We start from the raw sequence: 16186 nt of genomic DNA on the forward strand, positions 1-16186 counted from the left end.
TTATATATTTTTAATTATTTTCGTGCTGCCTGTTTAATAATCTCGTCAACTGTGTGTGTTTTATTTGCAGTTCTTGTTCTTGGTTTATTTGTTTGTTTCATTTCAAACATTTTTATTTTGTTTATTTGGTTGCTTGTTTTCCTACAAAACTTATATCATTGCTTTGTTTACTTCAGTGGTTAGATGACATGTTTTGTTATTAAAAAAGGCCTATTTTTTCATATTTTGCATGATAACGTTATATAGGCCTATTGAAACTTTTTTATATTTAAAAGCGAATTGTGTTTTTAAATGTTTTAAAAGAGATATTAATTTTCAGCGAAGTTCGCAAAGTATGCCTATTATAGGCCTAGCATTTTCAATTTATACATTTTGATTTGCCAAAACTTTTCTGTTATATTTAATATTGATTTATAGGCCTAGCATGCATTTGTTTTACTTCTACTGCAAATTTATACTTTTACTGCCGTAAGTTTATGCAAAACTTTGGCTTGTGCTATTTTCTTTTTCCGTTTTTCAAAATGGTGTTTTTATAGGCCTATATTAGTTTGATTTGTTTTTCATGTTGATTTTTTTTTACGTTATCAAATTATGCCTATAAATCGGTGTCACATCAATATAGGCCTATTGCAATGTTTGTTTGAAATTGTCTTATTTTTTATCACGCAAATATTAATGCTTGTTATGAATTATTATAGTTAGAGGAAAAAGTTCACTTTGGTGACCACTCTCTGGCTAGTAAGGTTTGACGATTGATTCGACTTCTATGGACCAAAAAAAAAAAAAATAGCCACCATGTCCCTCGCGAAAATCCCGGCATTTTTGCTAGAGGCCAAAATCCAAAATGGCCGCCACCACCATTTTGAAAATTTAAGTTTTGAACCAGAGCACCTATAATCATGCACAAAGACACTTTTTCGGATATGTCAAGTACAAGGATTCCGATTCTGACATTAGTTTGACATTACGGCATCATTTTCACCCAGAAATCCAAGATGGTGGCCGGAAAAAAAAAAAAAAATTTAGTTTTGAACAAGAGGACCTTAAATCGTGTACAAAGACATTTTTTTGGATAAGTCGACCACAATGATTTCAAATTTGACATTACTTTGACATTACTGAACTCATATTTACCCAGAAATCCAAGATGGTGGCACTTGGTATCATCTTGAAAAAAAAAGTTTTAAACCAGATTACCTAAAATTGTATACAAAGACACTTTTTCCGGTAAGTCGACCCCAAGAAATCCAAATATTTTTTGCCCAGAAATCCAAGATGGCCCCCATTTGGTAGAGCGTAAATGTGATTTTTAAATGAGAGCAGAAGCATAAGTGTGTCATTTCCGCATTATCTGGGGTTCATGTCCCTTATATGGGGTTTAAACTGCCTTATCTTGGGTTTACATCCCTTATCTAGGGATAAGGCGTCTTACCTGTGGTTTAGACGGCCTTATCCTGGGTTTACGTTCCTTACCTGTGGCTAAGATGCCTTAACCTTAGCATATCGCAGTCTAAACCCAGATAAATAAGGCATCTAAACCCCAGATAATGCGCCGTAACCCCAGATAAGGGACGTAGACCGCCGATAAAGCAGTCCAAACCCCAAATAAGGCGATTTAACCCTAAATGAGGAACATAAACCTAAGATAAGGCATCTAAACCCCACATAAGGTGCCCAAACTCTAGATACGGTCGTTAACCCCAGATAAGGGTCGTAAACCTCAGATAAGACATCTAAACCCAAGATAAGGCGCCTTAACCCCAGATAAGAGACGTAAACTCAGATATGACAGTTTAAACCCCCGATAATGCGCCGTAACCCCAGATAAGGGACGTACACCTCATATAAACCAGTCCCAACCCCAAATAAGGCGCCTTAACCATAAATAAGGAACATAAACCTAATATAAGAGAAGTAAACCCCAGGCGGCGCCTTATCTGGGGTTTAGACTGCCATATCTGAGTTTACGTCTCTTATCTGGGGTTAAGGCGCCTTATCTTGGGTTTAGATGCCTTATCTGAGGTTTACGACCCTTATCTGAGGTTAACAACCCTTATCTAGAGTTAAGGCACCTTATGTGGGGTTTAGATGCCTTTTCTGGGGTTAATGTTCCTTATTTAGGGTTAAGGCGCCTTATTTGGGGTTTAGACTGCTTTATCTGGGGTCTACGTCGCTTATCTGGGGTTTATATGCCTTATCTGGGTTTAGACTGCGATATGCTAAGGTTAAGGCATCTTAGCCACAGGTAAGGAACGTAAACCCAGAATAAGGTCGTCTTAACCACAGAAAAGGCGCCTTATCCCTAGATAAGGGATGTAAACCCAAGATAAGGCAGTTGAAACCCCATATAAGAGACATGAACCCCAGATAAGGCGGAAATGACACACTTATGCTTCTGCTCTCATTCAAAATCACATTTACGCTCTACCAAATGGGGGCCATCTTGGATTTCTGGGCAAAAATTATTTTGTAACGTCAAATTAATGTCAGATTCGGATTTCTTGGGGTCGACTTACCGAAAAAGTGTCTTTGTACACCCATTTTAGGTAATCTGGTTCAAAACTTATTTTTTTTAAGATGGTGCCGGCGCCCACCATCTTGGATTTCTGGGTAAATATGAGTTCGTAATGTCAAATTTGAAATCCTTGTGGTCGACTTATCCACAAAAGTGTCTTTGTACACGATTTAAGGTCCTCTTGTTCAAAACTAAATTTTTCAAGATGGTGCTGGCCACCATCTTGGATTTCTGGGTGAAAATGATGCAGTAATGTCAAACTAATGTCAGAATCGAATCCTTGTACTCGACATATCCGAAAAAGTGTCTTTGTGCATGATTATAGGTGCTCTGGTTCAAAACTTAAATTTTCAAAATGGTGACGGCCCATTTTGGATTTTGGCCTCTAGCAAAAAATGCCGGATTTTCGCGAGGGACATGGTGGCTATTTTTTTCTAAATGGTCCATAGAAGTCGAATCAATCGTCAAACCTTACTAGCCAGAGAGTGGTCACCAAAGTGAACTTTTTCCCCTAACTATTATTGTTATAATTATTTATTTATTTTACACATTTAATATTTTAATTCATCAATAGGCCTACATGCTTCTTATATTCCTACTTTTAACTTCTTTATTTGCAATTTTTCTCAAGTTGTTTTCTTTCGAAGTGTTTCTTTGTTTCTTCCATTCTTCGTTTATTGGTTTCTTCCTATTTATTTATTTCTTAACTTTTTATTTATTTAGTTATTCAAATAGGCCTAACCACCAATTAACAAAAATGTATTTTATTCATCATAATTTAGTTTATTGAATTATAGGCCTACTTTGTTTACTGATCATGTTTATTTCTTTTACTAACAAATTTATTTTATTCATCTAATATTTCCCTATATTTTTAAAGTCCAGTTTGCAATTTCCCCTCCCTCATCCCCTAAAAAAAAGCAAGAAATAAAGAATATTATTTGAATAAATCAAGAGAAAATATGGCAATAAAAGCAAAACCGGCAACCCAAAACGCCGGTACTGAGCAGTGCACCCAGGCCCAGTCGCGTAGTCACACCGGTGTCACTCTCCTGCGAAGTCACGGCGCCGCGAAGTCACTCTGTAGAAACCTAGGAGGCTGGCTACCCGGCTATTTCGGACCGGCGATATGGAAAACCGAGGTGTAGTTTCCGATGGAGTGACATTGTGGTGACATCGGCGTCACACAGATGAGAATCTTGCAGTGTACAGGGTGTATCAAAATGATTGGTACCGGGCTATGTGACATTTTTAGAAATATATCAAAAATATAAAATTGCTAATTAACATAGTTTTTGTACGATAAATAGAAAGAGGCATGTTTTAACTTATTGATCTGATAATCTGAAGTTGATAGGTTGATGCATCTGGGAGTTATTGTCATTTAAACGAAGATCGACGTAATCATGGTTTTACTTACACAACACAAGATGATTAGGTTCACTGCTTGAACCATTTATTGCATATATGCTCTTCAATATCTCACCTCAGTCTACATAACATAAAATTGCTTTACATATGCTTTAAAAAGATAGTTCCTGAAGTCCCTGCCTTACGACTCTGGCAGTGTGAGGTGAAGCCCTATCTTTAATGAACTTAATACCTGGGATAGATCCATTCTGTAACTGCCCATATCAAATTTTGAAACATTGCGAGTTATAGCATGTTTGCATGGGATATGCCTTGCTCTTGGAAACTGTCTTCCAAATTTTCTATGCACTTCTCCATAGCTTCGTGTCAGCATATATCATGAATGCACACTTAAGTGTGGAATACTGTGGAGCCATTCCAATAACTTTTACCAGGTCTAAACTAACCTACACTGTCTACAGTCTATAGCCATTCTGCCACACCATCTCCTTTGTAATCGCAATACTACAATTTAAATTACCGCCCTGGAAGGTGTTGATACACAAACTTCTTTCACCCACCTAAATTATTCAAGTCCATAATATTACTCTCAACCAATAAATATTGATTAGAACCTTTATATTTATTATGAATGAAGAAATAGGCAAGGAAAATATTAAAAATTTCCATGATTTTCAACATATCTTTCTCACAAGGTATTTGCAGTAAAATAGAGCTTTGAAAATGATGTGCTACTGATCCAGCGTTACGTTGAAAAGTGTAAAAACACCTACTTTCCTTTAAAATCATGTAACTTCTGAACAGAATGTGCTATCTTTATGATCTAAAATTCTTTGAAAAGATAAAACTACTATAATTACAAATATTTAAACAATCAATCCCAAACTGGCATAAAAAATAGTAAAAAAAATCTGCAAAAATTAGAAGTCGTCGGTACCAATCATTTTGATACACCCTGTAGTCCTTGCCCCTATAATATACATATCTTACTTGTCACCAATGTGCTATAATTTTTGAGAAAAATGCAAAAATAGGCACAAAATTGGCCAGGGGTGTAGTACACCCTTAAGGATAAACTAGGTATTGCTGGTCGAAGCAGCCACAAAAAAATTGATTTTCATTATCTAAATCAATATATTATTGAAAAATAACACTTTGATATTTTGCAAAAGTTTATTCTACAAATCATATACTTTGAAAACTTGCTTGATTTGTGAATGAGTTATGTACGTTTTACACAAGTGTTGTTGTTTCAGCCCTCTTTACAACATAACTCAAAAACCACGTGACATACTAAAGTTTATCTGTGATATTTAAATTCTTCTACACACTCGCTATGAAATAATCAATGCCATTTTTGCCAAAGTTCACTACCATTCACAAGATGCTGTGAACTATCAAATTGCAACAGTTTAAATAGTTGCTAACCTTAAAATCATCACATATGTGACATGATCTGGTCATTTATGAACATTGAGTTACTAATTAATTATTACCTTATACAAACTTTGGGGTATCACATACTGAAACACCAAAGGTTTTGCATACATTGTTCTCAAGTTCTGATGTTTTGTGATGTCTATTTTCTTAAGTATTTTATTGTTTTTTATTCAGTTATTTTTGCCTTTATCTCAATTTCAAATTTGCTGCCTTTTGGCGTCCATGGAGCAGATCATGTCATATATCTGGAAAACTAGAGGTGTTCTTAGAATATTATAGCCTGTAAAAGAGATAGTGATTTTATATTTATGTTAGTCTATTGTTTCTCCCCTGATAATATGAAGTCAGGAAAAATGATAGATTTTCTTCTTGTGCATGCTTGGTTCTGGTATAAGGTGATGTACCACATGTAGCACACCATTAGTTTTGACAACCTTTATTCTTGATCATGCTTGGCTCAGGTATAAGGTGATGTACAACGTGTAGCACACCATTAGTTTTGCTGAGATTTCCTTCAATCACTGGTATGCCTTCAACCTGCCATGAGTCATCTGAATTCAAATCAAATAGGTTAGAAATTACAAAGTATGATCTGGGGGTGTGGTGTGGTGGGAGTCTGTGGTTAGATGTGATATTGTCAAAATTGAACCCTTCAGAGTGCACACCACAAATGCATTACCCGATGTTACTGTGTAAAATGGCAGCCATTCAGATGCAATTGTCTCAGCTCTAAAGCGACTGGTTGCTACAAATGTGCATTTTCTTTAAAGACCGAGATCTAGATAGTCATAAACGATGTAAAAAAAGTACATGGTCAAGGCTAAAATTTTGAGATACAAGTTGTCTTTACTATATAATTGAGCAAATTTGTATCTCTAAATGCCTCAAAATTGTCCCAAAAATTACACAAAGAAGATATATTAAAAATCAAATAAAAAAAAAGGAAGGTTTTATTTCAAACTCTAATGGTGACCCGCAGGTCAAATTGCTAGAATTGCTAGAAATAGTCCTGGAATAGGCCCTTATTTACGATTTGGTAACAAATTTGCTCAAAAACAGCCATTTTCGTAGAATATAATTTTTCTCATTTTGACCAGGGCAACTGCTGCCAGTTTCAACAGGCTCGGTTACATTCACATCGTCTGCTAGGTTATTTTATTTACTGTTGTGGACTCTTCAGCTCATGCTCCTTGCTATTTGCAGTTCAAAGCATGTGTCAATGAGTTAGTTTAAGACCACTTTTTGTTATCAAAATCTCTAGCAAATTCAAAGACCACTATTTGTTGGCAAAATCAAAAATATACCTTGAGCTGGCTACTTGCAATAAGAATTTCAACGGCAATTCCGTGAATTTTTCTGTTTTTCCGTAGAAATCATGGCTTTAGATTTGGGATGTGCTTACCTGTTTGATAATCATGCTTGAAATGAAGATATGTTCCTTCACTGCTGAGTTCAGGTTGATCATCAAAGACGCCTTCACTATAGTATGTCCCATTCATCATATGCCTTAGTATTGTATGCCAACATAATGTATGGTTCGATAAGAGCTTTTTAAGCTCCCCTGGTTGCATGTCTTGAAATGCTTCATTGGTAGGTGCAAAGAGGGTGTAGTTTCCACCTGTGAATGAAGGACAAAACCACAGACTATTCATCAACAGTGAAAGTCCTCATGCTTTGTATGCTGTGAATTCTTGCATATTTATGATGAGGGCCGATTATTTGTTGTGGGTGTCTTACAATCAAGCCAGCGTTGTGTGTCTGATAGAGTGTTGGGTGTCTTTACGTTAACAAAGAAAATATGAGGTATGTGCGTATGAGTTTTGTCTGTTGCACTTCATGGAACGATTGGCCCTTATTATTGGGTGATGCTTAGATTGGCTGGTCATGGTTAGTCTGTAGTAGTCTGTGAGTAATACGGTGGTGTAGGAACAATATTTGTAAAGAGGGGCAACACAGACAGAAACGTAATAAAAGGAGGAATTAAAAAAACTAGTTCGCATCTGTTGATTCTGTCAATCAAGCTCCAGCACATCCTGCCATTGGTTAGTATATTGCATAACTAGGGCAGTGCCTACCCTAGTTACAAGATACCAACCAATCATTGACCTTGGGGAGTTTGATTGACATACACAAACTAGTTTCTTTATTTCTGGTTTTTATTATAATCATAGCTACATTTGTGCTTGTTGTGGGCATGTAGAAGGCAGTTTGTGCTGTTAGACGTTACGCTAAAAATATCTGAATGGTTTGCAAAACTTATTACTATTTTCATGCTTATATTTATAGGTTAATAAATGCGTATCACTTGTTGTGAGTGAAATTGTACAAAATAATGCATGCATACTGAGATATTGATGTGTCTAATGCACAAGCCCCAAAGGGTGCCAACCTCATTTTATAAACATCTAAAAAAAAAATAACTAACCCCCCTTAAATAATGGCCATTATTTTAAAAAAAAAAGGGCGATTGTATTATAAATCTGTAACATGTGTTGGAAGCAGAATTTATTTCTGAGTATTTGACACCTAACTTGTAGCAATTGACTAAATATTGACGATACAGCATACATTTAAATCAACATAACCCAAGATTGGAAAGATTCTATTGATTTGTATTCAGTATAATGGAAGGAAATCTGTGTAATGTTTTCTGAGTGTTTTGTATTGTTGTAAGTGCAACTGGGCTATCATGTCAAACGAGGTGTCAAAATGCGCAGAAATACAGATTTGTAATACAATTGCCCGTTTTTGAATAATGGCCATTATTTAAGGGGGTTAGTTACTTTTTTTGAGATGTTTATTTGTTTTTATTGTGATATGAGTTGGCATGTCAGAATATGAAGGTCAAAAGATAAAAAAAACCTATGAAGTGGTATTTTATATTTTGTTGTACTTTAATTGTCAAATTACACTAATTCCAGCTGTGAATTACTATAATATTTTGTATATTTTGAACATACTGAAATGAGTAGACATGATAATGGGCTATTCCATTTAAAATCCACCCTCCCCCTGTGGAAGATTTAGCAAATATTTTCCACAGCGGGAGTATGAATTTCAAATGGAATTGTCACAATAACCGATTCTATTTGAAACTCACCCTCCCCCTGTGGAAAATTTTGCAAATATCTTCCACAGGGGGAGTATGAATTTCAAATGGAATTAACACATAAACCAATTGAATACCTGAGTGGAAGAAGGGCCCAACTCCAATTTTTTACCAAAATGAGTTAGACCCATCATTTTATTGCCTGCACACTGTTCTTCCTTGTGTGTGAAAGATGAGCCAAAATCCACTCTCTAAATAGTCTTCCACGTACACTTAATCATGGTTTTCATGGAAGAAAGGCCCAACTCCATGGAGTTGGGCCCTTCTTCCACAAATATTGGTTAAAGAGGAATTTTGTGTTCATCCATGAAATCTGCTTTTCACTACAACAAACTTTCTTGCGAACATATTACATGCCTCTACTTGGACAATTAATGGATAATTATCAAATTTCTGTAGCTATTTATAACACATCTGCTTACGAAAATCTGGCACTTGCAGTATATTAGTGGAAGAAGGGCCCAACTCCAGCTCGTATTAAGACCTGTACCGTTGCCATGGAAACATCATATATAATTTTGAATGTATGTAATATTATATGTTCATGTATTAAAGGTACCCTGAAGATGAAAACATTCTGTCTATAAAACTTTTCCAAATATTAAGTTTTTTCTTAATATCTCAAAAACAGTTTTGATGGAGTTGGGCCCTTCTTCCACTCAGGTATTCAATTCTATTTGAAACTCACCCTCCCCCTGTGGAAAATTTTGCAAATATCTTCCACAGGGGGAGTATGAATTCAAATGGAATTAGCACATCAATCAATTCTATTTGAAACTCACCCTTCCTCTGTGGAAAATTCTGCAAATATCTTCCACAGGGGGAGTATGAATTTCAAATGGAATTAACACATAAACCAATTCTATTTGAAAGTCACCCTCCCTCTGTAGCTCTCTGTGGACGATTCAGGTTGCTTTCTCAGGGGGTATATGATAATTCAAATGGAGCTGCCTAATGTGTTCATTCCATTTGAAAGTCATACTCCCCTTGTCGAAGATATTTCCAAAATCTTCCACAGGGGTAGTGTGGATTTTAAATGGAATAGCCCAATGTTTTCTTACCTTCAAGTACTCGAAAAAGATCTGGGCCAATCATACCTGCTGATTTGATCACATCACAGAGAATACTAAATGTGTGGTTTGTCTCAATATATTTTGCTATATTGGTGTCTGGTATCGGGTACATCGGGTTGATAACATAATGTACTATGCCATTGTCTGCTTTGTAATCGCCGTTGGTTAGGAATGCCCCAGATGCCATGTACACACCTACCTGAATTGTCAAATACAAAATAATGAAATAAAATGTTAACCCCATGAGAACTACCTGCCGATTGGCCAAAAAGAAGTTTTCGTTATCAATTGGACCAATCAGCAACATAGTTGGGGTGAATTATTTGCAAAGCTCCAATCTGATTGGTGATTAAAGTGAAGATATCATGTAATTGACCAATCAGAGGCAATGTTAGATCGGCAGGTAGTACTCAGGGGGTTAAAGACCAGCAGCATAGCCAGCTTTTTAGTGTGATAAAAGCCAAATTTTTATCCCCATCTGTCAATTTTTGACCCATTTTTAGCTCAATTGCCAGCAATTGTAGCTATAGGCATGATCCGGATTTCTCTATGTTTTTTACTTTCTCTTGCTACATTGTTTGAGCAATGGAGCTGGTAATTTGAGGGAGCGATCTTTGAATGATCGTTCATGATTGTTACTTAATTAGCAAGGAAAATTCGGACAGAAAGTGTGATTTTTGGAGCATTTTGTTACGAAAATTTTTACAAAATTTCAGAGAATAGTCTCCTTTGCAGACTGTTTGTCATGCTGATCATATTACAAACACTGTTCAAACTCCTTGATCTGGCCATTTTGTAAAAGAGATGTTGAATTTTATTGCTTCAGTGCGGCTTCAATGTTTGCTTTTCAGTGTTGCCTTGCCATACATTCGGCAAGTCAATAGATAAAGCACCAATTGGGCTCATGCTGTCTATAGGCCCTTACTTAGCTGTGCACCAGCCATGAGCAAGCAATGTCTCAAATCCTCCCAATTATATTCAGAACCATTGTAGCAACACTTTGTTTATATCATTGGTAATGAGGTCTGACCTCAAATTATGATTAGCTGAAAAGATAACAGCCCTTATGTAAACAAATGCTTTGTCTAGCACATTTAAGGCTATATTGTGGGAAGTTCAGAGTTTTAGATAATTTAACTTTTCAATACAAATTATATGTTCATCTGCTGATTTCAGTCTTTACCTATAGAAAGATATAAATCTATACCAAGGTGAAAAATATAAAAGGTATGCCTATTACATGTAAATTTATTTTGCCCCCCCACCATGGCGGTACCCCAACAGGATGAACCACACTATGCACACCACTGGCATGCAGAGCATTAATAAAACCCAAAATGTAGCAATCATAAAGAGTGTAACTTAGGGCTATCATTTTCTTTGGAAGGGGGTCCCAAATTTACAAGAAGTTGGCGTCAATAAAATTGCTACCCCACCACCTTTTCGGCGACAAACATTTCATGATCCCCCACCACCGATACACCTAACAGGCTATAATTGTATTGAAATCAGTCTTTTTGAATACAATAAACACACTATCTGTGGTCTTCTTGTGACTCTCTACATTTTGGTCATCAAAAATTTTATGACCCCCTTATTTTTCTTTCCAAAAGTTTATGACCACCCAGTATATTTAGACCCCCCCATCCCTTCCAAGATAATGATAGCCACCTTACCTTTGTTCCTTCAATATAAAAGTTTGTCCTGACGCTGACATTGGCCAAACAGCTTGGGTATAAGTAATCATTTTTGTGTATATCTTTGACTGTTACTATGACACCGTCAATTGCATGGAAGCGAATCACATCATTCAGTAATGTAGAATTGCTCTCAAGTTGAGCAAGGAAATCGGGTGTGAATGCATCATTGGAGGGTGCAAATAAAGTAAATGGACCTGTATATTTATAGTGAAATAAGCAAAATGAGTATTTTAATAGTCATTCATGTACCATTTGATTGATGTACTTAAAAGGGCATTTTGTGATCCACAGCCTCATCCCTCCACTTTTCTCCAAAAAAGTTAAGGTTGTTATATACCTCTGGCTACAGGAATCACACCACTAAATCAAGTTCCTATTCTTTTATGTGTTAAAAGGTACCCAAGAAATCGTCATTTTCTCATGGTTATAACGTCATCGTTCATTCAAAACACCATTTTTCCAAAAGTTTATGATATATTCTACCCTAGAACCAGCATTTTTTTGGTAGTTGAGCGGCTCGATTTTTCGCAGTGGTGCCTTGAACATCAGTGTGCTTGAACATGATGTAAACCATACCAAAGCCTACATCTCAGGCCCTCTATGCTGTGACGTCATTTGGTGCTTGGAACTAAAAACCTTCCTAAAATGTCAGAAGTGTAATATTTTTTATTATTTTATGCTTGGATGATAAGAAAAACATCCACAGAGCACAACTATCACCAAAAAATGGGCACATCAGCCTTCATTTCAAACTTTTTTTCCATTAAAATGCACCTGGTATGGTCAGCGAATAAAAACACTGGTTGTTATTTCCACAGTCAGATAGGGTTGGACCTGATTTAGTGGTGTGATCTCTTAAGGAATCACACCACTAAATCAAGTTCCTATTCTTTTATGTGTTAAAAGGTACCCAAGAAATCGTCATTTTCTCATGGTTATAACGTCATCGTTCATTCAAAACACCATTTTTCCAAAAGTTTATGATATATTCTACCCTAGAACCAGCATTTTTTGGTAGTTGAGCTGCTCGATTTTTCGCAGTGGTGCCTTGAACATGATGTAAACCATACCAAAGCCTACATCTCAGGCCCTCTATGCTGTGACGTCATTTGGTGCATGGAACTAAAAACCTTCCTAAAATGTCAGAAGTGTAATATTTTTTATTATTTTATGCTTGGATGATAAGAAAAACATCCACAGAGCACAACTATCACCAAAAAATGGGCACATCAGCCTTCATTTCAAACTTTTTTCCATTAAAATGCACCTGGTATGGTCAGCGAATAAAAACACTGGTTGTTATTTCCACAGTCAGATAGGGTTGGACCTGATTTAGTGGTGTGATCTCTACATAATGTTTATGTACAAAACATTTCTTGCAGATTAATTCGTTTAGCAAAAATATCACCAAAAAGAACGTAATTCAACCCAGTGGCATATGGAGCAGTGTAATGCATGGCATGCATAACTGGCAAAATCAGAATCAACTGAAATTATGAGAATATGCTTTTTGTGTGGATATTTATTGAAAAATGTCATAAAAAGAGGATGCAAGGATTACTAAATACTTCTTCAATTAAAATCAATTAAAAAAAATCATCATTCATTCTTATATTTTCTGTATTTCTACTCTTTGAATGGTGGAAACATCAAAATGGGTTTTGGAAGCTGTTTTTGAGCTGGGGTATGCTTTATGGCCATGATCGCAATTTTCTGCAAAATCCTGGACCCCATTTCTCTGCACCGGCTGTCATCATCTGACCGTCAATTAACTTAAAGAATGTGTAGGTTTTGGAAGTGTTGAGAAGCTCTGAAGTCAAGAAAATTATATTTGAGAAGACTGAGTCTGCACTAGAGTCAATGGGAAGCATTTACAGGTGTGTACCCAACAGAGTCTCAGAGACCAGGTCTTTTGGCATTGTGACCTGGGTTTGCAGGTCTCTGTGTCAGTTTTGGATATCAAGGTCTCAGTCTCAGACCTCAAAAGTCTTGGTCTTGAAAGTTTGAGACTTGTCAAGACTTGAAGAAAAATGTTTGATTTTCTCACCCCTAAAATTTTTTAACTCACAAGCATTCATATTATTAATAATCAAAATGTGTACTCAACTGCCAAATTGCCAATCTATTTTGACTGTACTAGGGGATATCCATAAGTTTTTGACATCACCCAGAAGTGAAAGCTATACTGATGAAATTTTTTCAGTGTAATCACTGGTCCTTATGTACATTATGGTCTCATAAGTATGTTTACTTTCTTTACAGGTGGCGCTAGATGGGAAGTAGGAGCATAACCTGCAAGATGGTGAAAATTGAAGCACGCAGCGTGATTAAGTTCCTGCATTTGAAGGGTTAGGCCTACAATGCTCAGAAAATCTATGATGAAATGAAAGCAATCTACGGTGATAATTGCCCATCATATGGCACTATTGCTTTTTGTTATAGTAATTTCCAAACTGGCCACATGTCCCTCACAGATGACCCAAAAGTGGACGTCCATCACTTACGGATGATGCGGCCACAGTGAAAAAAACTCAAGAAAGTGGAGGATCTTATCATGAAAAGGTTATGCGCCTACTTCCTATCTAGCGCCACCATAATGTACATAAGGACCAGTGATTACACTGACAAAATTTCATTGATAGCTCTTTCACTTCTGGGTGATGTCAAAAACTTTTGGATACCCCCTCGTATATTAAACTATTAAAATGGCTTGAATTATCACTCAGTAATCATGCGTAAAATTCCCGGTAAAATTGACAAAAAAGTTTGCCTTAACTGACTAAACCAAGGTCTCTGGTGGTCAAATTCAAGGTCACTTTACAATTTTTGGCCTTGGACGGAAAAACAGCACAACTATGACAATAGACTATTGAATCAATTTAAAATCATGGTGTTTTGACAAAATTATTGGTCCATGCAAGCTTGGACACTTTGATATTTTGTGCTTAAAAATCATATGCTGAATAGTAAATTTGTAGAGTGAATGAAAGAATAAACAAATGGAAACAGAACATGAATGGTTGAAGAGACGGGGGGGGGGGGGGATTTAACAAAATACTTGATTTTGGGTGGTATTCATATCAATGCATTGGAATTGAATTGGAATAATAATGATATGTGCATGAATTGGAGTGGAATTGAAATAATTGTAAGCAATGAAAAATTGGAATAGAAATCATTTTTCTAGTAATGTTGTTTCAATGCATTGGAATTTGAATAGAAATAAATTTTGGGGATTTACATAAGTCTGGGACACAAGTTCAATGCGTTGGAAATGAATTGGAATAAAAAATGATTTGGCTTGGGCATGGATTGAATTGGATTGGAATCGAAATGTGAGTAATGAAGAATTGAATTGGATTGGAATTGAAATAATTTTGAGTATTAAATGTTGATTCAGTGCATTGAAATTTGAAATGAAATGAATTTTGGGGATTTTCATAAATTCAATGCATTGGAATTGAATTGGAATAAAAATGATTTGGCTTGGACATGAATTGAATTGGATTGGAATGAAAATAATTGTGAGCAATGAAGAATTGAATTGGATTGGAATTGAAATCATGTTGATTCAGTGCATTGAAATTTGAATTGAAATGAATTTTGGGGATTTACATAAGTTCAATGCGTTGGAAATGAATTGGAATAAAACATGATTTGGCTTGGGCATGGACTGAAATGGAAATATGAGCATTGAAGAATTGGATTGGAATTGAAATGGAAATTTTGAGTAATGTTGATTCAATGCATTGAAATTTGAAATGAAATGAATTTTGGGGATTTTCATAAATTCAATGCATTGGAATTGAATAGGAATAAAAATGATTGGTTGGGCATGAATTGAATTTGATTGGAATTGAAATAATTGTGAGCATTGAAAAATTGAATTGAAATCAATTTTCTGGAGTGAAATGATTTTACCAGACATTACCTTTGCCATTGAATAAAGTCTTGTCTAGTCCTGCCTTTCTTGCCAGCCTCACATAAGTAGTGCAACCAAAACTATTGTCAGCCACATCCAGGACATAGTTGGCATCTACAGCCCCGTCTACAGCCGCTGTAACAGCTTGGTGAACAGCATTGTCCAATAATGTTATGATAAATAATACAAATTGTACATGTAAAATTTGCATTTTTAAAATATGCAGAGTGATTCACAGATGTAACAAATTCACAGCTTATGAATAGTAGATATATATTAGTCCTTTATTAATTTGATGGCACCTTAGTGATCAGTACACAGGCAGTTTTGCTTACTAGAGCTTACTGTTTGTGTCTGTATACCAGAACAACCTGGGACAGAGTCACTTACTAGTACCTCAGATATCAGATCAGAGTGGAGATCAGACCTTGAAAGAGATAAATTTATCATTTTACCAAAGATAACAAGCTTATTAGTTTGAACTTTGGTAACTGGGTTGTCATGACGTTGTGGTGAATTGTCAAAACTAATAAATTTTTACATTTTCGCAAAAGGTTAGCAAAGTTTGCCAAAAACTGGTGCAACTGGTGCGAAACATTCTCCCGAGATGGGAATTTCAGCCTGTTAGGGGGGTGTCTCATTAAAATTGTCTCCAGTTACCAACTTATCATGACTCCCCCTCCCCCTCCTGTGAAAATGGGAGCCCCAAAAACTATTTTAGTCACCAAAACTTCCTCTGTTCAGTGTCAGACCAGGGATGTGAGAGAGGACTCCCACACATAGGCATAGATTCCGGGGGGATGGGACCGGGGGATGGGATCATGGGGGGATAAATCCCCGGTGGGTTCAGTCTTCACTGACAATGTGTACGCATGATGGTTCCAATTAGGGGTACTTTTCAAGAAATGTCCGCGGAATTTTCGAGGACAAAACTGTTTGTGATTGTCCAAATTAGGGGTGTTTTGGAGCTAAATTGTCCTTGAAATGAAAAATAGGGTGTATTTCTAGGACTTTCGTCCGCGATTTACCGCTACAGTTTTCGTTATTGTCCTCATT

At 36.2% G+C, this 16186-nt stretch overlaps 1 protein-coding gene across 1 annotated transcript; it reads right to left on the reverse strand.

Annotated features, from left to right (window-relative positions):
• Window positions 1-5040: 5040 nt before the first annotated feature.
• LOC140136863 (transforming growth factor-beta-induced protein ig-h3-like) lies at window positions 5041-15753 on the reverse strand. Its single transcript, XM_072158466.1, has 5 exons — window positions 15140-15753; window positions 11185-11402; window positions 9497-9707; window positions 6729-6944; window positions 5041-5877 (listed from the first exon to the last, which is right to left on the reverse strand). Exons 1-5 carry the CDS (start codon window positions 15339-15341, stop codon window positions 5747-5749), a joined length of 978 nt encoding a protein of 325 aa, XP_072014567.1. The 5' UTR covers window positions 15342-15753; the 3' UTR covers window positions 5041-5746.
• Between the last annotated feature and the right edge of the window lie 433 nt (window positions 15754-16186).

Source organism: Amphiura filiformis, chromosome 17 (genome assembly GCF_039555335.1).
Source record: "Amphiura filiformis chromosome 17, Afil_fr2py, whole genome shotgun sequence".
Lineage (NCBI taxonomy): Eukaryota > Metazoa > Echinodermata > Ophiuroidea > Amphilepidida > Amphiuridae > Amphiura > Amphiura filiformis.

Bases quoted from the DNA above. Each gene is read 5' to 3' on its own strand.
- LOC140136863 (XM_072158466.1), bottom strand. From the start codon at position 15,341: ATGCAAATTTTACATGTACAATTTGTATTATTTATCATAACATTATTG. The intron at 11,403-15,139 runs GTAATGTCTGGT...ATAAATATACAG, and splicing joins GACTTTATTCAATGGCAAAG to GTCCATTTACTTTATTTGCA. The intron at 5,878-6,728 runs GTAAGCACATCC...ATTTGAATTCAG, and splicing joins CAAGCATGATTATCAAACAG to ATGACTCATGGCAGGTTGAA.